This window comes from Thalassophryne amazonica, chromosome 5 (genome assembly GCF_902500255.1).
Source record: "Thalassophryne amazonica chromosome 5, fThaAma1.1, whole genome shotgun sequence".
Classification (NCBI taxonomy): Eukaryota; Metazoa; Chordata; class Actinopteri; order Batrachoidiformes; family Batrachoididae; genus Thalassophryne; species Thalassophryne amazonica.
Genome location: NC_047107.1, coordinates 50,959,092 through 50,986,656, shown reverse-complemented (window position 1 = coordinate 50,986,656; position 27,565 = coordinate 50,959,092). Strand labels below are relative to the sequence as shown.

The 27,565-nt window shown below is 39.0% G+C and overlaps 1 protein-coding gene across 5 annotated transcripts in view; it reads left to right on the top strand.

Moving 5' to 3' along the window:
* Positions 1 to 21,682, top strand: part of tent2 (terminal nucleotidyltransferase 2) — a 28,964-nt gene extending 7,282 nt beyond the window's left edge. For 3 of the 5 annotated variants that reach the window (XM_034170187.1, XM_034170189.1, XM_034170188.1), the window contains 4 exons: positions 6,726 to 6,862; positions 16,722 to 16,813; positions 16,894 to 16,997; positions 17,040 to 17,189. In XM_034170187.1, coding sequence (XP_034026078.1) covers positions 6,726 to 6,862; positions 16,722 to 16,813; positions 16,894 to 16,997; positions 17,040 to 17,171 — 465 coding nt within the window. In that variant the 3' untranslated portion in view covers positions 17,172 to 17,189. Of the gene's footprint in view, positions 1 to 6,725; positions 6,863 to 6,941; positions 7,031 to 16,721; positions 16,814 to 16,893; positions 16,998 to 17,039; positions 17,190 to 20,867 lie in introns of those variants that run through there. The other 2 variants (XM_034170190.1, XM_034170191.1) reach the window with 2 other exon arrangements.
* The last annotated feature ends 5,883 nt before the right edge of the window (positions 21,683 to 27,565 follow it).

The following is a 27,565-nucleotide window of genomic DNA, read 5'->3' as shown; positions in this document are numbered from 1 at the left end:
AGATGATAATGCATCTTGCCATAGAGTAAAAACTGTGAAAACATTCCTTGCAAAAAGACACATAGGGTCAATGTCATGGCCTGCAAATAGTCTGGATCTTAATCCAATTGAAAATCTTTGGTGGAAGTTGAAGAAAATGGTCCATGACAAGGCTCCAACCTGCAAAGCTGATCTGGCAACAGCAATCAGAGAAAGTTGGAGCCAGACTGATGAAGAGTACTGTTTGTCACTCATTAAGTTCATGCCTCAGAGACTGCAAGCTGTTATAAAAGCCAGAGGTGGTGCAACAAAATACTAGTGATGTGTTGGAGCGTTCTTTTGTTTTTCATGATTCCATCATTTTTTCCTCAGAATTGAGTGATTCCATATTTTTTCCCTCTGCTTGGTCTAAAAAAGTAACCGTTACTGATTGCCACAATTTTTTTTCCTGATTTCTTATAGTGTTTCTTAAAGCCAGAAAGTTGCCATTTGAAATGACTTCAGTTTTGTGTCATGTCTGTGATCTGCTTTTTTCTACAAAATTAAACAACTGAATGAACATCCTCAGAGGCTGGTGATTCCATAATTTTTGCCAGGGGTTGTAATATGGTTGTAAATACGTTAAAAATACATGGATGACACAGGAAAGTGAAAACACTTATTTCCATTCTGGTCCATTTAAAAATTAAATGACAAAATAGAAGTAAAAATAGAAGGATTATTAACCGAGCAAGCAAGGTTAATTATTCATTTATTATATATGGCTATTATATATATATATATATATATATATATATATATATATATATATATATATATATATATATATATATATATATATAACACGCAAACGTACGGTATTGCCTGAATATGAAAGCTGCTGACTGCTCATAGTACCTGTTGGCTTCATCTCCGTGAAGACCTTTCCGGTTGTCAGCTGGTAAGCTTTCAATCTGTGTGTTTTTGTTTTTTTTTTTCGATGCCGTTTAGGTATTTATGGCGTGTGTTCATGTCCAACTTCGTTTTTCGAATTGTGTTTTTAGCTTTCTGGTTTGTAACAAGTGTGATACGTGTTCCGGATCGATTGTCATGGTATCCGGTCTGATATGGGAAAATATCAGACTGGAAATCAGCCAATCAGAGTGTGCGTAGTGTAGCAGCCATATAATAATGATAATTATAATGATGACGATACTAATAATTGTGTATATGAAAACAAGAACCTAAACAACTCATAAATACATTAAGACAGTAAATTAACATTAAAAAATACGTAATTAACTGGAAATAAAAGGGTTGAGTTCTTCTAAAAACAGTTGAGGTCTAAGGTTCTAAAACATTCTGGACTCACACACCATTCCAACTCATAGAAATGTTGCACAATTTATTACCACCCTTGAAAAATGTCAGCTACCTATTTTATAAACACTACCCAATGTAGAGCCCATGGATCCCCCACGGTCAACACTTATCCATGTTTAATTAATTAATTATTTTAAATTGGCAGTGAAAAATCAGGTTTCTTAACACACAAAGGAATAAATAGCATGTTCTTTAATCTCCAACTAAAAATAACAAGACTTGTATGAAATAAAAATTAAACACCAAATAATGGATTACATAAGTACACAAGTCCTCTTTTATTATTACAATGAAATCACTTTTGCAAGCACTTGATGTTAATTGAATTGTAATGGTTAGAAGAACAGAAATCACTGAATATACCTGAGACAGGGATCTCTCTAGCCCACCTGGTCAATGAATGCATGATGTGGTGAGTCGAGTTTGCCAGTTATTCACCGCGGTCGGAAATAATAATAATAATAAAAAATAAGTTAAATACTGGCAGTGCTTTGGCAAAAACTAAGATTTCTATCCTTTTTTGATGAATGGAAAAAAGTCCTTTTCTGGTTTGTGTTGAGCTCTGCGGTTTCCCTGTGCGCAGCCTTCTACATTAAAAAGAGGCTTAAATACAGATGCTACTGTCCCCTTGATGACAGAAAAAAGAAAAATATAATAAAAATTCTGAAATATCAAAAATTATTTACTCACGGAGTACAGCTCTTCAAAATTTTGTAACAAAATTGCATTGATGACTGAATTACTCATTTTATGATGCCATGTAAGAAAAAACAAGCTCAGTAATCTGTCTTTCAAAGTTGATCCATTATTTTGGGGTCCAGCTTGATGCTTCCATTCAGAGCTGATACATTCCTTTCTGAATATACAAATACAGGTTCAGAATTCGATCGTGTCATGTTACGGTACCCTACTTTGCAAGTTTTTCACTATGAAGGCATTTGAGCTAGATAAAAAAAATTGACATAAAGTTGGTATATCAGTATGCTCTCCACAAAAAAAAAAATTATGAAGTGGCTGAGCACTTGCCCACATGGTCAAATCATAGAGAGACTGGAGGCCTATTTTTGACATTCTACGATCATGTTCACTTTTCAAGAGTCAATAATTCAAAAAATCCTTCAAGTTATGACCACAATATTTTACACACATATAACTAGTATCTGACGCATATAACTAGTACTCCACAATATGAAGATTATCCATTGAATCCCTTCTTTAGTACAGCTCTTTGAAATTTTGTAATTTTTTGCGAGAATGGACAAACTGCCATTTTTGTGATGCTGCAGAATGAAAAATTAGCTCTGTATCCCATTTTTGAAATTTACTGCTGTATCTGGGGTGCCCAAATAGGGTGTATTCCAAATTTGAGCTTTATATCTGCATTTTAGCTGAGATAATGCCTTTTTAAAATGAAAGAAAGCTCAAAATGCATTCACGAGTGTAAAATAGGGTTGTGGGCACCCTGATTTAAAAAAAAAAAAAAAAAAAAAAAAAAAAAAAAAAAAAAAAAAAAAAAAAAATTTAAAAACTACTTGGAATTAAGTGGAAATATTTTTCATGTGTTCATCAGACAAATGTGGGTACTTGTTAAAAAAAAAAAAATCATGAGCAGGGTTCTAGCTAGGATAAAATTTTAGCGTAGTGGTAATGTCGAGGGAGCAAAGTGACCGAGGGGGGGATGGTGCGGAAGGGGGCAAACTTTTGAAAATTCAAGCTAAAAATTGGCCATTTTAGGGGTACCCGAGGTACGACAGCCCAAGTCCCTTCATCATGTCCAGAAGGCTGGGGAAGTTTGTTGAGTGGGCAGTCTCATTCTGGGTTACCAGTACATGGCCTTCAGTGAGGCAGTCGGAGTCCGTGGACATTTTTAAGTCAAGACTTAAAACCTGTTTTTATTCTCTTTTTTATGAGTAGTTTTTATTTTATGTTTTATTCTTTTACTTCTGTTTTTAATTAGGTTTTTGAATTTTTTTATTTTTATTTATTTATTTTATTTTTTTATGTTGAACTGTTCTGTGTGAGGCACCTTGAAATGGCTTTTGTTGTAATTTGGCGCTTTATAAGCTGATTAAGTTGAAAGTGAACAACATTTTATTGAGTCTTAAAGTAAATAAATATGAAATTGGTTACTGGATCCTTAAACTCTGGACATAATTATCTCTACATGGTGGATCCTTGATCTCTGGACGTAAACAGAAATAAAATGTTAGTTTTTGTCAAAAGCATTTCCTTTCAGACATTATTATTGGCATGAATGTCTTTCCATATCTATGAGCTGAGCTCTTGCACTGCGCTGCAGGTCAGGTTTATAAAGAATGCAGGACGTCTCATTTTGGGAGGAAAAAACGTTTTAGTCGATTGTAGTTTATTGTCTGTATTGCAATGTTTGTAAGAGGTGTCATTTTATTTAAAGCGGCGATTCGTTTTGAAGTTATTAATTCTGAGCGGACTCTGTCTCGGCAGAGAGCCGCGCAGCATTTAAAGCTGTGACAACAGAACGGAGGACGATTCTCGTTTCTCGACTGCAACAAGACAAGAGTCACAGTTAGTGACTTTAATCCACGCAAAAGTGACTCATGATATTTTAATGGCTTTCAGAGGGGTTAAGAAGCAGACTTACCGCTTCTGAAAAGCAGCGAATTAAAGAACCACGAGCCATTGAATCGAAGCATTGCTTCGATTCACAATTTAAACCCGAGTCGCCTGCAGAAACAGTTGATTACAGACGCTGTATTGAAAATTGTAACGGTCCAAAATAAGCTTAACGGTCCAAAATTATAACGTAATGGGCATAAATCTGATATGTATATATATATATATATATATATATATATAAAATAAGCGGCCAAGTGCAATGGTACGTGTGATGTTTGTGTCTATAGTCCATGTCCTTGGTGTCCTTGCCACACAGAACACTTTTACCCGCTGTGCAGCACATTGAAAATATTCTGGCCAAGTCCTCACAGATCTTAAAATACTGAGCATAAAGGTGTATCACAGCTGTGGATAAAGTTTAGAAGTGATTAGATCCAATCATTACCCAGAACCAGGGGCAGATTAAAGCACAGCATTGACTAATCTGAATACCAACAGCCCAAAGTCACATAGCGGTCCTACATTATTGTTCACCAACATGTTTTGGAGAACACGCATAAGATGAACACAGATAACACACAATATAACACAATAATAAAATAAGATCACAAGAATCACAAGTTGTCATGGTGTCCAGGTATTTATTTGCTTGTTTTTTTTTTTTATTAATAGCAGTTTAAATTAAAGTTTATAAACTGTCTTTAATGTAGCTTTGACTTTTCACTCATGCATATTAGCATTTTCTTTTCTTTTGAATCAACTACTAATCAACTACCCCTGTGATAAATTGAAATTGCCACCAATTGGCCACAGTCGTTAGCAGTTTGTGAACTCCAGAGAGAATCCTGCTTAGTGTTTACTTAAATCAGCCAATAGTAAGTCTCTTTGGCTGCTCCCTTGTTTTCACTCGGGGTTTCAAAGTTGGACTTGCATGTTGATTTGGCTTTAGTTTTACGCCGGCATACATGTCAGCCTGTACGGATTGTCCGTAAATTATACGGGTTTTTCTGAGATTCAGAGTCATACGGATGTACAAATAAAGTCTTACAGATATTCAGGGTTTTCTGTTGTAAATTTATTTTACTGTTTTTCTTTAACATCGTCAAATGATCGTCACAAAAAGACACAAACACATTGTTCTAAACAAAGGATTGTGAAACCGGATACTTGTTTTCGGAGTCTCGCACATTACCGTAACTTCTAGACTGGTCTGCCGGTGTCGTGCCAAAGTAATTTTCCCCGTCAGAATTTGTATCCCCTGGCGAGGAAGTGTGCACTATTCAGTGCAGCGCTTACAGACATTCTGCAGCTGCTCCCGAACAAAAATAACAGCGTGTTGGTTTTTCAATACGACATTAAAACATAACTTTCATAATCTTTTGATGACCTTTAATGCATGTGTGTCTTCACGTTGATTACACGCACAGCAAAGAAATGGTGTCCAACATAAAAAACATGCTTTAAGACATTTATGACCGCACCATTGTCAAGATAATTCAATGATTTTCACTCTTGAGTTCAGTTCGTTCATTTGAGATTTAAATATGAACAGTTATAAACTGTACACTCTTGTACTTGTCTGTGACTTTTTCTATTTTAAATAAAAGATAAGCACACAAAGGAGATGTGGGCGATGGGTTGTTTTGGCTTACAAGAAATAAAATTCAGCTTTTACACTGGAACAAAAAAAAAAAAAATCCAGTTTTTACAAAAAAAAAAAATTTCTGGCAGCTGTGGTTGCCAGGGGAATTCTGTCAAAATTACAATAAATATGTAAATGGTTTGCACATACATATTTATGTAATTTTTACAGTTTAAACCTGCAATTAAAAAAAATATTAATCTGTAATTTTGATGGTCTTTTTCATGTTGAATTAGCATGGCCATGCTGATATTAAACTTTTTTTTTTTTTTTTTTGTAAAATTTACAAATATGTTAAGTCCCTTTGGCTGCTCCCTTGATTTTATTCAGGGTCACCACAGCAGATGCAAGGAGGGTCTGCATGTTGATTTGGCACAAGATGTACACCAGATGCCCTTCCTGCTGCAATGTCACATTACACAGTGAAATGTGGCAGGGGTGAGGTTCAAAAACCAGGAACCTTTGTTACTGAAACCAAGTGCACTAAACACTTGGCCACCACCCCTGATATCGGTCTGTGTCTTATAGATTAATAAGCACGGTAGCTTTGTGGTTAGCACATGTTGCCTCAGAGCAAGATGGTTATCACTTCGATTCCCACCTGTGGCCTTTCTGTATGGAGTTTGCATGTTCTCCCCATGTCTGTATGTGTTTCCTCCAGGTGCTCAGATTTCCTCTCACATTTAAAGACTGTCATAAAACTGATTTTGGTGCAATTTGGAGGTTATAAGGATTTTGTGTTGATTTTATGGATTTTCTCACTCTGGGTATACAGGTGGACCCTCAAAGGGGTTGACACGTATGTGCCGGATGCCCTTCCTGACGCAACTCCACATTACATGGAGAAACGTGGCAGGGGTGGTGTTAGAACCAGGAACCTTCATACTGAAACCAAGTGCACTAACCATTTGACCACCCCTGCCACGTTTGAAATGGAAAGAGAATAACTCAGTTTTTTTTTGTTTTGTTTAGCTTGTGCAGAGGGGTTTTTTTTTGGGGGGGGGGGGGGGGGGGCATTGATCGTGGTCAGACGTTTACAGTAATCCCGTTATTATTAAATGTAAGCTAAGGAGCTGGTTATTAATTTTTAAGCGGTTGTAAACCTTGCAGCAGTTTTTAAAATCTTGTGAATCTGTGTGAATTTTAGGAGTGCTTTAATCCCTTGATGGACATCGACATGGTTCCAGACGGTCCCAAATACATCCCGCCTTACAACTCAAAGAACCAGTCTTCTCTGGGAGACCTGTTTTTGGGTTTTCTTAAATACTATGCCACAGAGTTCAGGTAACTCCCACAGAAACTGTGTTTGGCTTCTGCAGCCTTTCACGTACACCCCTGAGTGTTCCCTTTCTTTCTGCTCTAGTCTCTCACTTCTCCTCGTGTCTCCTGCCTCTTCCTCTACCCTGCATCCTCTTCTCTGGTTTCATGTTTGTGACTGAAGGGCAGCAGCAGGTGGGACCTTTGGCCTTACACAGCACAACATGACACTGTGTGACCCCTGCTTTATGTTACTGTGCCATGCAACAGTTGGCAGCTGGTCACAGGGTGAACTAAGACTCCTCACGCTAGTATCATTAAATTTTACATTTTTTGATTTATTAATGCATTGTGCAGATAAACATGGGGACATACTGTTTGTTGGAGTCTTTACTAAGGGTGTGGTGTGTTTAAATACAATTTGCACATGTTGTTTATTGCTACTGACTAGTTTCAGTGAGTTTTTACATTTTTCCTGTATTTTTTTAAATGAAATTTACAAAAAAGTATGGTGGTGTTTGTATTTTTAATTTTTTTTTTCACAGTGGGATTGTGCATTTCTTCTGCGCTTCTGCTCCTTGATACTAACACTAGCATATTTAGTGTAGCAGTGCACTTTGAATTTTGAATGCCACAGTTTTCAAACATCTTAGTCGAGTGTGTAAAAAGCTCCCCCATGTCTTCAATGATGTCACTACAGAAAATGCCATGGCATCTTGTTACTGTGTTTTTAATGTGTGTGGATTCAAATTCTAAATCGTTCCCAGGCAAGGAGAATTTTGATCACATTAGTGATGTAATATTCAGAATCCCTTGTCTGAATCCTAATGAACAGAATTGTAGTGGTGCCTAAGAAAATCTTTTGTGGAGAGCAGGTAGCTGGGTTCAAATTCCACTCATGCTACCTATCTGTATCCTTGGACAAGACACTTAATCGGTATGGTCTGTATCCACGCAGCTGTAAGGGCCTGTTCAGACTGGGGTTAGCCGGAAAGGTTATTTTCTCAATGTGAATGGTGCAAATTGGATTTAAGATGTATTATATTCTATTTGAGCAGGATTTGCTGGGGGTCTGAACGCAAATGTGACTAGAATCTGGCTAGCTCAGGGATCGTGACGTCATACTTCCGCGCTGCTTTTGTCTGTCCACAATGTCCTCTCCACAGTGGCAGCACTCACTGTAGCTGCAACAACATGGACCGCACATGACCTTCTTTCTCTGCTCCACCTTCTCACCAAGAGAATCTGCCAAGTGGGTTCCATTCCACATGTCAAACACACACTCTCCCCCAGATCCACACACACAGAACACGCAGACTTGTGCTCTCAATTCCAGATCCACACACAAACCCGCACTCTCATGTTCAGATCCACATTCACACTCCCAAACTCACATGACCCCACACACACACACACACACACACACACACACACACACACACACACACACACACACACACACACACACACACACACACACACACTAACTTCCAGATACATCTCTTTTGGTTTGAGCTGGATTGTGTTTAGGCATGTGTAGGCTGGGCCAGACTTGAAAAACAGGTCTGAAAGCTATCCAGCTAGAAAGCAGTCCAGATTGATTCTGGCTCGAGCTGGATTGCCAGCCCCTGTCTGAACAGGACCTTAGATGCGTGTTACAAGTGCAAAGGAAACCTAATCTTTAAAGGTGAGAATACAACAAGCACTGCAGAAAGGTCTGAACCACAGCACATTGTAGAAGAACAAACGGTAATACAATGTGGCGTGAGTTCAACAATGCAAGCGGCATAGCTTCCAAGGAAATCAGTTTGTGAAGTAAACTGTAAAAAAAAAATCAAAAGGGATTATACCAGTTGAAATTTTGGCAGAGATATAAAGTTGTTGCTTGTTGGCTGATTCACTTGTGTTTTGGCTGCATGGGGGTGTTTTGGGAGCTTTACTCATGACTGTCTGATCATTTATAAAAATAATGAATGTTTGTGAGTGCATTGTTAAGAGTATTTGCATTACTTGAAAAAATGGAACATTTCATTCAATGAGGCACAGCAAAGTTGAATGGGATGTTCTATTGTCATTGCTGGGGTTTTATCAGGAACACAACTGTCAGCTGACTATGATGATCCTACTTAACTGTTGACAGTTGGTTACTGTAATATGACTGATGGATTATATACAGTTGTCATCAGAAGTTTATATACACATCATGGACTTGGATGTCATGGTAATTTTGGGCTTTTAATGATGTCTTTGAACTGTTCTTTTGCCAGGATGGAATAATTGTACAGCATACAACATTGACTCTTTAAAAAAAAAAGATGGGTGCACAAGTTTGAATTTATTCCAGATGTTCTCTAATCCAGACATCCTCAAATATATACATATATTCACTTAAATCTTAAAGCCTATTAACTTTTTGTCAGTGAACTGGTAGTTTCTCTTTGCCACCACAAGAAGGATGCATTCGACAGCACTTATTTGTCTGATCAGTACTCAGAACAATGGGAAAGTTCAAGGAACTCAGTGAAGGTCTAAGAAGAACTGTAGGTTTACACAAGATGGGGAGGTCTCTTGGAGCCATTTTTAAACATCTACAGATTCCAAGATTGGTTCAGACAGTGGTACATAAGTACAAGCTAGTCGGATGTGTCACCACCTTGTCAGTGTCTGGAAGAAGATTCAAACTGTCATGCTCAAATTACAAGAAATTGCTTAGGATGTTCAGGAACCACCAAGGCTCAGGCCTGTCATGAACTAGAAACTACTGGAACACCAGCTTCACTGTCCACAGTGAAACGAGTTTTACATCACTATAAACTGAGAGGGTGCAGACCAAAAAAGAAGCCCGTGCTCCAAAATAGATACATTAGACTGAAATTTGCAGCTGCCGACTTGGAAAACCCAAATACCTTCTGGAGAAAAGTTTTATGGACAGATGAGACAAAGATTGAGGTATTTGGACACAGTGACAAGAAGTACGATTGGAGGAGTAAAGGGGAACCTTTCAAACCTAAGAGCACGTGTACCAGCTGTGCAGCATGGTGGTGGCAGCATCATGCTCTGGGGCTGTTTGCTGCCAGCGGTACTGGTGCATTACACAAAGTGGATGGAATAATGAAGGACTGCCTCCAAATTTTTCAACGTCACTTCAGATCAACAGCAAGACAGTTGAAACTTGCTACAATTGAGTGTTTCAACAGGAAAATAATCCCAGACACATCAAAACTGAATGTAGTTTGGATAAAGGAGGCTAACATTAAGCTTCTGGAATAGCCTTCCCAAAGTGCTGACCTCAATTTTTTTTTTTTTTTTTTTTTTAATCCAAACATACAAGAACAGAGGGAAAAAACAGAAAAGAAACTATGAACAATGGGGAAGAGTGCTGTTACATTTGTTCAGAAAATAAATGATCAGTATTCGCTAATTAAAATTTATATATATATTGTTCAGATAAAGTCCGATCTTGTATATTTCACATATTCTGTCCACTTTGACCATGTTTCATAGAAAGAGTCTCTTTGGTTCCGAATGATGGAGGATAGTTTTTCCATCTCGTAGATATCGTGGACTATTTCTATCCATTCTTCCACCGAAGGGGGGTCTGCCTTCAACCATTTTCTTGTGATGGCTTTTTTACTTGCTATTAATAGGATTGCCAATAATTTTGTTTCATTCCTTCTCCAATTCTGAACATTTACATCTCCCAAGTATATGCATTCAAATGTAAATGACACTTTGTAGCCAAAAACATTATTTACATGATTACAAATCTGTGACCAGTATGTCTTAAGAATACTACAATCCCAAAAAATGTGGTAGTGGTTGGCCCCAGAGGAGCCACACAGCCTCCAACATGAATCCCCTCTCCCTCTGTGTCTTTTTTTGAACAGGTGTGATAAAGAACCTCGTAATACTTTTCCATCCAAACTCTCGCCATGTATTAGATCCTGTGGTCTTCCACTGAAGGTGACAAATCTTTTCCCAACTTTCAATTGTAATGTTCAGATTGCCCTCAATTTCCCATTTTTTCTTAATGTGCTCTGTGTTACCTTTTTTACTTAATTGAATTGCTTTGTGCAAATTGGATATTATGTTGTTCATAGAAATTGATTTTATTAGAGTTAAAAAGGTGTGAATAAATCTTAATTCACTGTTTTCCCATAGGGCTTTAATGTTTTGGTCAAAATGATGCCTGATTTGTAAATATCTATAGAAGTCATCTTGATGAAGACCATTTTTCCCCTTCAGCTTTTCAAAGCTCATGAACTCCCCCTTGTGGATGAAAGAATAGTACGAAGTCAGACCCTTTGAGATCCAAGTTTTAAACCTATTATCTTGAGTATTTGGCAAAAAGTCCGAATCATACGCTATCCATCTTAATATCCAAGAGATTTTCTCCAATTTACACATTTTTAGTACCCCATCCCAACATTTCAACATAGATTCATACATAAAATCTTTCATAATGTTAAATTTGTTTCTTAATTTTTTATCTGACAATGTTGCCATAATTGGTGTTTTTTCTGTTTCTACCCTTTCAACCTCCTTCCAACTGGCTGAGTAGGATGGGGAACCTAAAGATACCAGGGGTTTAAGTTGGGCCGCAAAGTAATATTCTTGAAGGCAAGGTAGCCCGAGTCCACCCTTCTCCTTCCTCAACTGTAATGTTTTGTATTTAACTCTAGCTTTTTTATTGTGCCAAATATATTTACCCAACATTCTATCCCATTCATCAAAATATTTCTGTGGTATCCAAACCGGTAAACAATGAAATAAATACAGCAATCTTGGAAGGATGTTCATTCTGATTGACTCCACACGAGAATGTATTCCCAAGAAGGGGATTGTACTCCACCTCTGTAAATCCATTTTAATTTTTGAGATTAATGGACCATAATTTGCGTCAAAAAGTTTTTCAAAATCTTCTGTTAAAACCACTCCCAAATATTTGATGTTATTTGAGTCCCATTTCCATTTATATGTGTTTTTTATACTTATTGGTGGTTTATAGTTTAGTTTTAACACTTGAGTTTTATTTATGTTGATTTTATATCCTGAGAGGGAGCCATAGCTATCCAGCACCTGCATTAGTTTGGGTAGGGATAGCGAGGGCTCATTCAAGAATATCAGTATGTCGTCCGCAAAAAGGGATAGTTTTTGTTCACCTGAGTCGAGGTTTACACCTTTGATTTCTGTAGTCTGTCTTATAACTTGGCTCAGCGGTTCGATAAATAGAGCAAATAAAAGTGCGGAAGCTCCACACCCTTGACGAGTGCCTCTCTCCAAGGCAAAAGTTTTGGTCAAATCTCCATTAATTTTTATCCTAGCAATTAGTTTGTTGTATAGTGATGCAAAAGTATCAATAATATTATGATGGAAGCCAAATTTAGCCATTATTTTATATAGGAATTCCCATCTTACCGAATCAAATGCTTTTTCAGCATCTAAACTTATAAGTGTTTCCAAATTACATTTTTTGACATGTTTCATAATTAATAATGTTTTTCGAATATTGTCCTGAGTCTGTCTCTGTCTAATGAAACCTGTCTGGTCCTTATTGATAAGGTCTGGTAGAATTGTCTCTAATCTTTTGCATAAAATAGAGGTGAAAATTTTGTAATCTATGTTGAGCACACTTACGGGGCGATAGTTTCCACATTGCATTTTATCTTTATTTTCTTTCGGGATTATGGAAATGATGGCTTCTTTCCATGAAGGTGGTATACTTTTCTTGTCGATAATCCAATTAAACGTTTTCACCAATGTTAAAACTAGGTGTTCTTGCATCACTTTATACCACTCTGAGTTAAATCCGTCGGCCCCTGGGCTTTTGCCGTTTTTCAATCTCTTTATTGATGCTGAAATTTCCTCCTTTGTTATTTCTGATGTCAATCTCTTATTTTGGTCCTCTGAAACTTTAGGTAAGTTTAGGGATAATATAAATGCATCAATATCTTCACTGCTCCCTAATTGTGGTTGAGAATACAATTTCCGGTAATATTCTTCAAAGCATTCTTGTATTTTTTTCAGGGCTAGTCTCCACAGCATTTGTTACTGGGTGTTTTATTTTGTATATTGTCCGTTCTGCCTCTTGTTTTCTTAATCTGTAAGATAAAAGCTTGAGTGCTTTCCCGCCTGTATCGTAGTATCGTTGTTTTGTAAAAAGGAGCTTTTTTTGGATCTCCTGTGTGTTTATAGCATCTATCTTATTTTTCATTTCCTTTATTTTAGATTTGACCAAATTATTTGGTGACGTGGAGTGCTCTTTCACAAGTTCTTTAAGTTTGGTTTCTAATTCTTGTATTCTCTGAATTTTACGTTTCTTTAGAGTAGCAGAGATTGCTATTATCTTTCCACGAATTACGACTTTCAAAGCATCCCACAGTATTGCCGGGGAAACCTCATCGGTGTCATTGTGTTCAAGATAAGACTGAATTTCCATTTTCAGAGTGTTTTGAATGTCAGTATCTTTCAAGATATTGGAATTTAGCTTCCATAGGGTGGATCTAGTCCTGTTGCTAATGTTGACTGTTAAATACACTGGTTTGTGGTCTGATATGGCACAAGTTCCAATCTCACAAGTTAATACTCTGTCCGTATCATGCATGAACATGAAAAAAAAATCTATTCGTGAATATACATTATGGGCTGAGGAATAATGAGTATAGTCACGCACTCTATGGTTATTTTCTCTCCAGACATCAATTATTCCCACTTCTTTCATAAAATTATTAACCTTTCTATAGATATTCTTAGCATCTGGTCTACCATTTGAGCTGTCAGTCTTTGGTTGTAGTCGAATATTAAAGTCACCTCCGCATATTGGAATACCTTGACATTTAGTTGTGAGTGTTTCCAATACATGTTTATATATTGACCAGTCACTGCCAGGTGGCATGTACACATTTAACAGACTCACTATTGTTCCCTCCAATTTACCTATAACCAATATGTATCTTCCTTCTTTATCCTTGCATTCAGAAATGTATTCAAAATTCACTGCGTTGGACAACAAGATTACGACTCCTCTACGTTTTCCCGAGCTGTGCGAAGAGAAATATACTTTTGAGTATCCCATTTTGTTCAGTTTGGCATGTTCACCATCGTCCAGATGAGTCTCCTGAAGAAATGCTATCTGGACTTTCTCCCTTTTCAATTGTGATAATATCTTTGATCTCTTAATTGGATTGTGAATCCCATTTATATTTAGTGAAACTAATTTTATGGACCGGGATGACATCTGAGTGTATCAGTAATTAACAAAGTCATTAAACATGGCATTCTTCCCCTCCCTACCAAGAACAGCAAAATGTAGAACGCAACAAAAAAAACAGAAATGAACATGACTCCCTATGTTGGGGTCTGCGCAATAGACCCTCATGTGTCCCAGGGGGCGCTGTAAGGTAGTAGTCCTGCTCCTGTTAACAGTGCAGGGGATCCTCATGGCTATGACAGTGTTCGTAAACTTTCATAGTTGAACCTTCAATACTACAATATTTTACTCACCCAGTCATTTGGAACTTATCATATTTCAGTCAAAGGGACATTTTTGTTCAAAAAAATCTCGCAGTCTTAAACCTTTACTCTGTGTTTGGGTTCGGGGATGTTCTCCTGAATGCTCGTAACTTCTCCTTGTAGCTGGGGTCCCGTTCTGAATCGGGTACGTTCTTCCTCACGCGTCGGTCCACCCGGGTCCAGGTCATCTGTTGGATGCGTTCCACAAGCGATGTTGGTGTCTCTATGAGCTTGACTGCGTATCCCCGTTTCACCATATCCTCTGCCGCCTCCGCTGCAGTGTCATAAATCATAACTCCATCGCCGTGTCTCACCCGCAGCCTGGCGGGGAAGAGTTTTGAAACTGCACGTCTTTCTCTTTTAACACTTTCCGGATTTCGGCATATTCTCTCCGTTTTCCAATAATGGTAGGTGGAAAGTCCTGATCCAAGGTTACTTGTTTATCGTTCCACTTGAAACCTTTCACTTGCCAGGATTTACGCAGCACCATTTCCTTGGTTCGGAAGCTTAAAAACTTCACAATGATGGAGCGGGGTGGAGCGCTTGGGGGTGGCATTGGTCCCAGGGAGCGATGTGCTCTTTCGATGTGTAACTCCATGTCATTTGGCAGCTGAAGACCTTCACGAAGCAGTTTTTCCACAAAAATTCTCATTTCTGACGCCTCTTTCTCTGCATTTTCACTGACCCCGTAGATTCTCACATTTTCTCGCCTGCCTCGGGCCTGCATGTCGATTAGCTGTTCATCTAACTTCGAGCATAGCTTTAGCAAGCCAGTAGCTACGTCTTCGGTTGATTGAATTCGTTCTTCGACCTTTTCTATTCGGTTTTCTGTCGCCTCTAGCCTATTATTAACCGAAGAAATGTCACGTTTCAACTCTTCAAATTGGCCCCTGCTTTCCTGTCGAAACTGTTTCAACTCATGCAGGATCTCGGAGTCCGCCATCGTGGGATTTGCTGAACAGGTGTTAGCTGGCCTCGTCCTCGGAACCCAAAACGTACTTTTCTTTCCCTTCTTCGTAGGAAAATTAGTTTATGGTGATGTCCGGCCCCACTTCTAATACTTTGTATATCTGATATTTCTCCTTAGAATGGGCCTTTTAATAAGATTTCTCAGGTTCGCTCAGGAGCCTCTCTACTGTGCTGCCAGCGTCGCGGTGTTCCAACCGGAAGTCCACCCGACCTCAATTCTATTAAAAGTTTGTGGCCTATGCTTAAAATCCAGGTCTGTGCTCAGAAACCAACCAATTTAAATGAACTGTACTAAATCTGAGTGATCAATTATCCAGCCCAAATTCGGCACAAAACCTTTATGGCTACTTAAGGTGTCTGTTTGAGGTGCAGCTTACTAAGGGACATTTAACCAAATATTTGTGTGTGTATTTCACCCTGTATGTAGAGTTTTGATAGAAGATCCCAAATAAATTCTATCTTGTACACCCAATTCTTTTTTTTAGGTGATTAGGCAAGGCAAGTTTATTTATAGAGCACAATTCATACACAAGGAAATTCAAAGTGCTTTACAATTACATAAATTTATAATCAGATATAATCAATTCATAAAATCGAAAAAATCATTAAAAATTACATTAAAAGGAAAAAAGACTAATAAAATACTCTCTTGTCAAAGTTGAGGCCTGTCTAACATTTCTGGAAGTTTGTTCCAGATTTTAGCTGTATAAAACTGGAACGCAGCCTCTCCATGTTTAGTCCTCACTCTGGGAACCAACAGGAGACCACTTCCTGAGGTTCTCATTGCCTGAGACGGTTCATATGGTTCTTACAGGTCACAGATGTACTTTGGGGCAAACCATGAAAAGATTTGTAAACAAGCAGAGCTGTTTTGAAATCTATTCTCTGAGCATTAATTAATGCTGTAATTAATTAATGATGTATGCTGTGCAATAAATCCTCCCTGGCAAAAGAACAGTTCATTAGTAGCCCAAAATTACCATGACATACATGTCCTTAATGGGTGTATGTAAACATCCAAGCACAACTGTACGTACCTGGATGTTTCAATCCATCAAATGTCTTTGCGTGTTAGACAATTCTTTGTTGTGTTTTTTTGTTTGTTTGGTTTCATCATTGGTAGTTTGGCCAGTTCAGATGGTCACCCCTATGAATCTGGTCTGCTTGAGGTTTCTTCCTATAATAAAAAAAAATGTGCCAGAAGGAGATGTCCTTTTAACACTGTTGGAAATATGCTTGCTCAGGGTGTTGGTAAGGTTATACCTTATTCTTACAAAGCATTGTGGGGTGACTTATGTTGGGATTTGGGACTATATAAATAAATAGTATTGAAGGAGTAGTTGCATAAAACTTATTGTTTTTGTTCAATAATAATAGTTTGCTTTATGTTGTCCGTGTTGTCTAGGTGGGATAAGCATGTGATTTCTGTTCAAGAAGGCAGCGCTTTGCCCAAGAATAATTCTCCAGAGTGGAACAACAAATGTATATGTGTGGAAGGTAAACATTTCTGTAGGACAAACACGTGTCCGGTTTAATAACTGGAATCTAATGTGTTTTTTTTTTTTTTTGCATTTCAGAGCCGTTTGAAAAAAAGAATGTGGCCAGGGCGGTCCATCAGCTGGTAAAGTTTGATGCCATTAAAGCTCAGTTTGCTGAGGTACACTGTAGTTTGGATATGAATGTCAAATTAGTCAAATTACTTTCTTCCTGCTAACCACTAAAGGTGTGTTCAGACAGGCAGGGATGCAACAGGAAAGCCAGCACTCACTGCTTTTTTTTTCTCTCCAATGTGTCTACTCACTGCAGCAACCACAGAAAATGTTCTATATTTGTATCTCTATATCCTGAATCATGACTTGTTCATTGCTGTATGACGGCATACTGAAAGAAACTGTAAGGAGCAGCATTACGTTAAAGCTGTGAGTGTTGTGTACAGTGCATGGTATTCATAAGTATTCACTTTTTCCACATTTTATTATATTACAGCCTTATTCTAAAATGGAGTAAATTCATTTTCCCTCAAAATCCTACCCACATTTTATTATATTACAGCCTTATTCTAAAATGGAGTAAATTCATTTTCCCTCAAAATCCTACTCACAACACCCCGTAATGACAACATGACAAAAGTTGGAAATGTATTAAAATTAAACTACTAAGAAATCATGTGTACGTAAGAATTTAAACCCTTTGCTCAGTACTGTGTTGATGCACCGTTGGCAGCAATTTCAGCCTCAAGTCTTCCTGAATATGATGCTACAAGCTTGGTACACCTATCTTTTGGTAGTTTTGCCCATTCCTCTTTGCACCTCTCAAGCTCCATCAAGTTGGATGGGGAGCATTGATGCGTAGCCATTTTCAGGTCTCTCCAGAGCTGGATTCAGGTCTGGACTCTGGTTGGACCACTCAAGGACATTCACAGAGTTCTCCTGAAGCCACTCCTTTGATATCTTGGCTGTGTGCTGGTCATCGGTCATTGTCCTGCTGAAAGGTGAACCGTCACCCCAGTTTGAGGTCAAGCGTACTCTGGAGCAGGTTTCCACCCAGGATGTCTCTGTACATTGTTGCATTCATCTTTCCCTCAATCCTGACTAGTCTCCCAGTTCCTGCCGCTGAAAAACATCCCCACAGCATGATGCTGCCACCACCATGCTTCACTGTAGGAATGGTGCCTGGTTTCCTCTAAACATGATGCCTGTCATTCACACCAAAGAGTTCAATCTTTGTCTCATCAGACCAGAGAATTTTGTTTCTCATGGTCTGAGAGTCCTTCAGGTGCCTTTTGGCAAACTGCAGGCGGGCTGTCATGTGCATTTTGCTAAGGAGTGTTTTCTGTCTGGCCACTCTACCATACAGGCCTGATTGGTGGATTGCTGCAGAGATGGTTGTCCTTCTGGAAGGTTCTCTTCTCTCCACAGAGGAATGCTGAAGCTCTGACAGACTGACCGTTGGGTTCTTGTTCACCTCACTGACTAAGGCCCTTCTCCCCCAATCACTCAGTTTAGATGGGCGGATTAACTCTAGGAAGAGTCCTGGTGGAGCTGAACGTTTTCCATTGACGATTGATGGAGGCCACTGTGCTAATTAGGACCTTCAAACAGCAGAAATGTTTCTGTATCCTTCCCCAGATTTGTGCCTCGAGACAATCCTGTGTCGGAGGTCTATAGACAATTCCTTTGACTTCATGTTTGGTTTGTGCTCTGACATGCACTGTCAACTGTGGGTTCTTGTATCTAGACAGGTGTGTGTCTTTCCGAATCATGTCCAGTCAGCTGAATTTACCCCAGGTGGAAGCTGTAGAAGCATCTCAAGGATGACCAGTGGAAACAGGATACACATGAGCTTGGTTTTAAGCTTCATGGCAAATGCTGTGAATACTTATGTACGTGTGATTTCTTAGTTTGTTTTTTTTTTTAATAAATTTTCAAAAATGTAAAAAAAAAAAAAAAAAACTTTTTTCATATTGTCATTATGGGGTATTGGGTGTAGAATTGTGAGGGGAAAATGAATTTCATCCATTTTGGAATAAGACTAACAAAAAATGTGGAAAAAGTGAAGAGCTGTGAATACTTTCTGAACGCACTGTACATCATAGGGATTGCTCAGGCTTGTCGACTTTACTGCTGAGCAGTGATGTTTTAAGCTTGATGAACATTTGCAATATCCATTGTTTTGATTGGTCAGAATCACAAATGTTCTGTGTGCTTGAATGCACCACCAATCTGTGAGACATCCTGCGACATCTTGCTTTTCACATTTACTTTTGTTTTCACATTAACAGTTTCCCAGCATCACTCCTAAATGTCGCCAGAGGAACAATAGCTGTAGAAATCTGTGTAAGCCAGCCATGAACTTAGCCTGGGGCACCGCAGATTTGCACAGTCATTTCACTTTAGATACATCCAAACATCAGTTTGGAGAAGGATGTACACCATGTTTTTGTGCGTACGCAACCTTTGTACATGCGGCCCCAGATTTCTTGTATTTATTTGACCAAAATATTTGACCTATTACATTTGGCTGTATTACTCAATGCCCTGATGGTGTGCATTGCTATGCAGATGAGAGAGAGAGAGAGAGAGAGAGATATGTGCCGTCGCGACAACGATGCCGATACAGAATTACCGTTTCACATTTAATGGATTACTCCGCGCCCTGACCGCTGCTGGAGCGACGGTGAAGGTCCATGTACCTAGAACACTGCGTATATGTAAAATCAGCATACGTTTTCTCGTTGTTTTTTTGTTTTTACCCTGCTGCTGATGTGGAGGAAAATAAAATAAAAGCCAGCTGTATAATTAGTGAATATCACTGGGATGATAGAAATAATACATGAAAGGGGAGGCAATACAGAACCCCACGGTTAAATAACCCTGGTTTAAAAAAAAAATGCTACTCACTGGATTTGAACCCACACGCTCTGATTAGCAGACAGAAACTTTACCACTGCGCCACAATCACTGTCTCATAACAGGACTGTGAAATGATGAAAATGAACAAGCAGATAAACATATTTTCTAAAAAAGAGAAAAACTCACAAACGGTGTTTGGTACAGTGTATTTCTGCTGATGTGTGACTGAAAGTGGCGTATTTGTCATACTATTGGCCTGTCATATGGTCCTGAGGCGCGCCGCTCGCTGTCCTGTCAGACAGATGTGACGTTCAGATGGCCTGTTGCATGTCCGCATGTTCGATGTGAGGACAGCAAGCATACACACGCGTGTGTCTGTCAAAACACTGCATGTTCTGCAGCTCTGATGTCCAGGACCAGAGTTGTCAACAGCTGCCATGCCCTCTTTCCATTCTGCACACAGACCAAGGTGTCACACTGTGATCAGATGAGAGGCGCCTCACCTGTGGGGGGCGCGCGAACCACACGCACGTGTTGGGGGGGGGCGGGGGAGAGCGTGCGACACATGCACACACGTTGTGGGGAGAGCCGACACTCTGGCACGCCACATGTGCACTCGGCAACTCCACAGTCGTGAGGCACTTATACAAATTTCACATCCAGCTTGACAGTGATCGTCTGCTGACTGTTTTCGTGATGATAGTGCTAATGGTCACGCATTTTCTAAGTGCCAAACGAGTTGTGTTAGATGTTTGTGTGTCAGCTGGAACTTGGCCAACACCTGCTGCGAGAGGGTTTGATGGGCTCACACAGCGCTCACTCTGTCTTTCAGCCGCTGGTGTGTGCAAATAATTGTACCAACAGGTGTACGAGACGTTGGAGGCAGGGATGAATTTACACATTTTGCATATGATTCCTGCTTCGTGCACACTTTGACCAAATTCGCACTATGTGTGAAGTGGCCCTAAACCTGTGCAATATGTTCAGTTATTTTTATATTTAAAATTTTACTACATGGTGCAGATTTCTTTCTGTTTGCTTCCACGGTGTCACTTGCACCCTGCAACCAACTAAACAAACAGAACTCCAGATTGCAGCTGAAATGCTGATGCTGCAGCAGTAGCTCTCCATCTGAAAGTATGTCAAGCCCGTCTTTGTGTTATTACTAATCTGCCAGCTTGTTGTGTCTCTGTCTGCAGTCATTTAAGATACTACAGCAGAGGAAGGACCTGAACTCCATCCTGCCCGTCAGAGCCATCATGAATAAAGAGTCATCCAGGAAATAAGGGACTGATATGGTTAGATACGCTGACTGGAGTTTGCTACCTCACAGGAGGTCTGTATCCAGGAATGAAGTTAGATTTAAGGATATGCTTTGAGGAGTCCTACACCCCCTCCACCACCACTGCAGTCACCCCCAGGATTCAAGTTCTGTGCCTCCTTGGACTTTGGCAGGACCTACTGAACACACTGCACCCATTCTGCAGCCTTTTCACATTTTTGGTATTGATATATGTTTGAGGACCAACAGCAGAGAGGTTTTAAAACAAACTTCTCTAAAACTGCTGAATGAGATAATATGTAATGTGATCATTCGTACTGGAAATTATTTTACTGCTATGGGCTAATATTTTCCAACACATTCTATGGACTGAGAAAATGAGATACTTGATCACACTTGGAACTCGATGCAGCAGCTTTGAAGTGCTGGTCAGAGGATAAACGATTCACACAGTCTCAGCCAAAGGTTTTATCCTCTGATTTAATTTTTTGGGTTCATCCAGACAGCTAGACAACTTTTTTTCTTCTTTTTATTTTTATTTATTTATTTATTTTTGATAAATACCATGTTGCCTGTCTAGCACAGTGCTTACAGATGTCTATGCTGTAGTATTCAGTTTCCATAAACTAACATTTAAAGGTGGCATTGTTCTTTTATTTGATTGTGTTGGGGGGTTACAGTGAACAGAGACATGTTTTTGCAGCGATGTTAAAAAATATTTGATTGTAGCTATATTCATGTTGTTAACTTTTATTTCTCCTGTAGTGATCATAAGACTTGAAGGCACCTCCTTGACACTTGCACGAATTTGATCCCCACACTGCATGCCAGTGTGGGGATCAAATTCGTGCAAGTGTCAAACTGGCTTCACATCTGATAATTTAGTCAAAAAGCTGCTTCTTTTTCTCTCACCTTTTTTTTTCTGTTTTTTGTACATTTTGTAGAATAGTTAAGTTTTAAATGTTTATTTAAAAAAATAATTCTCTGAAGTTGTAATTGTTCTTTTCCTTTTTAATATATAAATATATATTGTGCTCTGCGAAGCCCATATCTTCTCAACCAGTGTTTTTGAAAATGGGCAGGTGTCCCAGATGCACACTGAATTTGTGGCTGAAGGTGAAAGTATGAAGCAAAACTCGAGAGATATGAGTGTTTTTGGAAGAGTATTGTGGTGATGCATCTTAGCCAAGATTTATTCAACCTAATAATAATTTTGGAAACTACCTTGCTAGTTCAGCAGTTGGTTTTAAGATTTAGTCAGCATGATTTCTGGTGTTCAAAGGACAACATGACAGATGGTAAAGCACTTAGAAAATGACAGTGTATTATTGCAATTTTTTTTTTTTTTCCTTTTCATATTCAGATCTCTACAGAGAATTTCAGTATTTTAGTTGCATTCTTAGTTTTTGGTTGAAAGGCACAATGTCTAATTAAAATGGTTATTTTGGTAATTTTTTTTACACTTGTGCAGCATTGGCAATATTAGCAGAAGTGACCAGACTGATTATTTTCCCGACATGCGATGCCAATCTGGTATTTGGTATTTGTAGTATAAATGATTTTTGTCATGTTGCAACACTTTGAACATGTGACCCTAGATCTGATTCAGAGCTCACGTATCGTTTTTAGTGTTTTGATTTGATTCATACAGACAATAAAAATTGCAAGATAAACATGTATGGTACGTAGTATTGCCATGGATAACGCAATAAAACAACCTATTCCCTCTATGTGACAATCAGATATGCCCCCCTCCCCCCAAAGAATCAGGTTATTTCAGCCTATCATGTAAACACCATACAGATAATTTCACTGTAATGTAAATTTATATCACTCACAAATCACAACATAAATTCCCTCAAGACGCAATACGAAAGTGAGGTCTCACCCATGCCACATTACCAACAGTGCTTAGGAAAAACACCCCACAGTGTTTATTTGGTTAGAAGAAACCTCAGTAAGACTGGTCTCAGTGGGGTGACCATCTGTTATGGTCATTCTAACAATTGAAAACAAAACCACAATATTTACAGAACATGTTTTGACAAATGTTACAGCTAAAGAGCCACATGGAGACCAGTGCTCACACTGATGGGATTGAAAGGGCAATACAGGGATTAAAGTTCTCCATGCTATAACAGATTTCCTTCAACTGGGCTACCAAAAGGCAGGGTTCACACTGAGGTGTGACACAAAATCAAGGCTGGACGCATCCCTGGGACGTGTGGCATGTTAAAAAAAAATCTATCTGGGGATGGCATTATGTAAAATATGCTCATAAAACCACCTTACCTCAATCAGGTTGCTCTTAACACACAAATACACATTCTTGATTGTTCCTGCTCATAGACTGCAAACCAGGAGCAAAGCCAGACAGAAAGGGTGTTGATTAAAGGTCCACTTTTGAAGGCATATTTCATACCACTACTACTTAATAATTAAGAATTTTAACAAATATATATATATATATTTGAACACCCTACGATTTTGCAAGTTCTCCCACTTAGAAATCATGGAGAGGTCTGAAATTTTCATCTTAGGTGCATTAAAAAAATCCGGAAATCACAAATGTATGATTTTTTTTTTTTAATAATTTTATTTAATAATTTGTATGTTACTGCTGCAAATAAGTATTTAAACACCTGTGAAAATCAATCTTAATATTTGGTACAGTAGCCTTTGTTTGCAATTACAGAGGTCAAACGTTTCCTGTAGTTTTTCACCAGGTTTGCACACACTGCAACAGGGATTTTGGTCCACTCCATACAGATCTTCTCTAGATCTTTCAGGTTTGGAGTTTCATCTCCCTCCAAAGATTTTCTATTGAGTTCAGGTCTGGAGACTGGCCAGGCCACTCCAGGACCTTGAAATGCTTCTTACAGAGCCCCTCCTTAGTTGCCCTGGCTGTGTGTTTGGGGTCATTGTCATGCTGGAAGACCCAGTCATGACCCATCTTCAATGCTCTTACTGAGGAAAGGAGGTCATTTGCCAAAATCTCGCAATACATGACCCCATCCATCCTCCCTTCAATACAGTGCCCCTTTGCAGAAGAGCGCCCCCAGAGTATGATGTTTCCACCCCCATGCTTCACGGTTGAGATGGTTTTCTTGGGGTTGTTCTCATCCTCTAAACATGGTAAGTGGAGTTGATTCCAAAAAGCTCTATTCTGGTCTCATCTGACCACATGACCTTCTCCCATGCCTCTTCTGGATCATCCATATGGTCACTGGTGAACATCAAACGTGCCTGGACATGTGCTAGCTTGAGCAGGGGACCTTGCTGCCCTGCAGGATTTTAAACCATGACAGCATCATGTGTTACTAATGTAATCTTTGTAACTGTGGTCCTAGCTCTCTTCAGGTCATTGACCAGGTCCTCCTGTGTAGTTCTGAGCCTTCTCAGAATTATCCTTACCCCACAAAGTGAGATCTTGCATGGAATCCCAGACCGAGGGAGATTGACAGTCATCTTGTGTTTCTTCCACTTTATAATAAATAATAACTTGTCTTCTACCAAGCTGCTTGCCTGTTGTCCTGTAGTCCATCCCAGCCTTGTGCAGGTCTACAGTTTTGTCCCTGGTGTCCTTAGACAGCTCTTTGGTCTTGGCTATGGTGGACAGGTTGGAGTGTGAGTGATTGAATGAGGGAAGCCAAAAATATGACAATGATTACAGTTCTTGTGGTTAGTAATCTTGTCAAAAAAAACATGTAGGCTGTGATAACAATTTTGGTTAAAGGTAAAGAACAGCTGAAAATGTGCAAAAGAGAATGCAAATACATGTTAAGAGAATTTTTTTTTTTTATGAGAGTCAGGCAGGGTGTGATAAACTTTGGTAACTGGATGCCCCTTCCACCAAATTAACATACACCAAAAATTATGGCCAAATTCCCTACAGTGATCTTGCCAGGGGTCATCAAAGTTCACACCCAGTATGGCCTAAGACTGGAATTTGGTGAACAGGGAGGATTTAGACTGCTCTTACATGAAATGCATTCAATCCCTCAAAGTACTTTTGTGATCTAAATATTACAGGAGGACAGTTCTTCAAAATAATCACTGATGTGGGTTGGGGGATTGAACGCATTGACTATAGGGGCGCTTCAAGTTGGTGAATTTCCAGAAATACTCATATTTGTGAATGCTATTACTCAATGCGCGTTTAATCCCCCAGCACGATTTTTATTGTATTAGAAAGGGCGAGACTTGCCCTCTTTAAAACAACAAAAAAAAATCAGTGGGGGATTGTACGCGTTGGCCACCAGGTGGCGCCAAAGTGGTCAAATTTGTGGTTTTTTTTATATAGACCAATGACCACTATTTGGGCTATTTTGCTAGGCCTAGGCACAAAAGAAAGCTTTCAAGATTGCTACTCACCATTTTATCTACTTCATTTAGGGCCAATAATGCTTACGGCACCATGTGGAAAAATAGCTGATTCCCATGCCAATAAAATGCTTTTTTTTTTCTTTCAAAAACTGGCAAATCCCCCAAATATTTTCCAATTGATTTGTCTAAAAGAAAGATTAGTCTCAACAGAATGCAAAGTTTATGATAATTCATTAAACGGGTTGGCCACCAGGGGGTGCCAAAGTTGTATGAAAAACACAAATTTGACCACTTTTGCGCTGTCTAGTGGCCAATGCCTACAATCCCCCACTGATTTTTTTTTGTTGTTGTTTTAAAGAGGGTAAGTATTGCCTTTTCTAATAGAATAAAAATCTTGCTGGGGGATTAAATGCGTATTGAGTAACAGCTTTCACAAATATCAGCATTTCTGAAAATTCGTCAACTTCAAGCGCCCCCTATAGTTAACGTGTTCAATCCCCCAACCCAGATTAGTGATTATTTTGAAGAACTGTCCTCCTATAATACTTAAATCACAAAAGTACTTTGGAGGATTGGACGCATTTCATGTAAGAGCCATCCAAATCTTTCTTGTTAACCAAATTTCAGTTTAAGGCCATTCTGGGTGTGAACTTTGATGACCCCTGGTGAGGTCACTGTATGGAATTTGGCCAAAATTTTTGGTGTATGTTTGTTTGGTGGTGGATGCATCCAATTACCAAAGTTTGAGCAAAATCTGAGTTGGTCACTATCACAGTCCCATGTAAAATGCCTGATTCTTATAAGAATTGGCTCTTAAGAAGAACAACTAAATTTGTGGGAGGGGGCACATTGGCGTGAGAAAATAGTCATAAAAAAAACTGCTGAGTGCCAACAAAGGTCACTGTCACCAAAAAAAACGATTCTCCACTTCTCTTCCCCCAATTTCAGATCTTGGCTACAGCCCTGAGATTTTAATTTGTATTAAATGAAGTAAAAGCTGTAGAAAATCTGTCTCTTTAAAATGTGTTTATCCTGAAGTATTTAAATAATGTGTAGGTTAAAGTGTTTCGATAATATGATGCTGTATTAGAAAAGAGCAGCAGTGGTTAGTGAGTGAAATATAATCTTGTTCAGCAGGAGAATCATTTCAGAATTGCTTTTATTTGCCAAGTATCCACAGAATACAAGGAATTTGACTTCAGTTTGAGCTGTGCTCTGTGCGGCATGTATAAATATACACTACACTAAATAATTCACAGTAATGAAATGTGCAACTAAAATAAAATGTGCGATAAAAGAAAAAAAATGTGTGAAACAGATTGAAGTTGTACATGAGGTATATGAATTAGGGAGGTTTCTGGCAGACGTTGTTCGTCAGTGTGATGGCCTGTGGAAAGAAACTGTTCCCGTGTCTCATTTTATTGTACAGAGCTCTGTTACGTCGACCAGAGGGGAGGAGTTTAAACAGTGTGTGTCCAGGGTGTGAGGGGTCTGCAGAAATGTTACCAGCTCACTTCTTGGTCCTGGACCAGTATAAGTCCTGGAGGAAGGGCAGGCTGGGTCGGATGATTTTTTTCTGCAGACCTGATAGTTTGTTGAGGTCTGTGCCTGTCATGTTTGGATGTACATGGAAACCAAACAGATGCACTGAACAGACTGCATGATGGATGTGTAGGAGATGATGAGCAGTTCCTGGGGCAGGTTGAACTTCCTGAGCTGTCTGAGGAAGTACAGCCTCTTTGCTCTTTTCTTAGCTGTCTCCACCTTGTTTTGCCTTAAAGTCTAGGACACGATCACAAAAGGGTTTCTATGAAAGGTGGATGGTGAACAGCTTATGATTTGGCTGTGAAAAAAATTTCAGTCTGAAGAATGTTTTTTTGCAATAGAAGGCGTACATTAGGATCCTTGTGAAAAAGGGTCCATAAATACATCTGTGGCTGTATTAATGCATTCATTCATTAATCCCTCCCCAAAGAGTCCCATAATAAGAGGTCCCACGTTTGAAAGCTCCAGCATATCGTGGAGTGCACACATATCAATAAATGTCTCCAAACACTTATGGATGAGACATCCATGAGTTCATCCCACACAAATTCAAAATTGTTTCATTCTTCCAATACCAACACACAGAGTTCCCAATTTAGATTCAGAGTCATGTGCAGTGACACCCCAACTGTTGACCCTCACATATTTCAATAGACGTTATGCCACCCTGCTCAGAGTGCCGCTTTCATTGGACCGACACCTTTGCTATTATGGAATTGTAGGGTAGCTTGCGCCCACAGATTG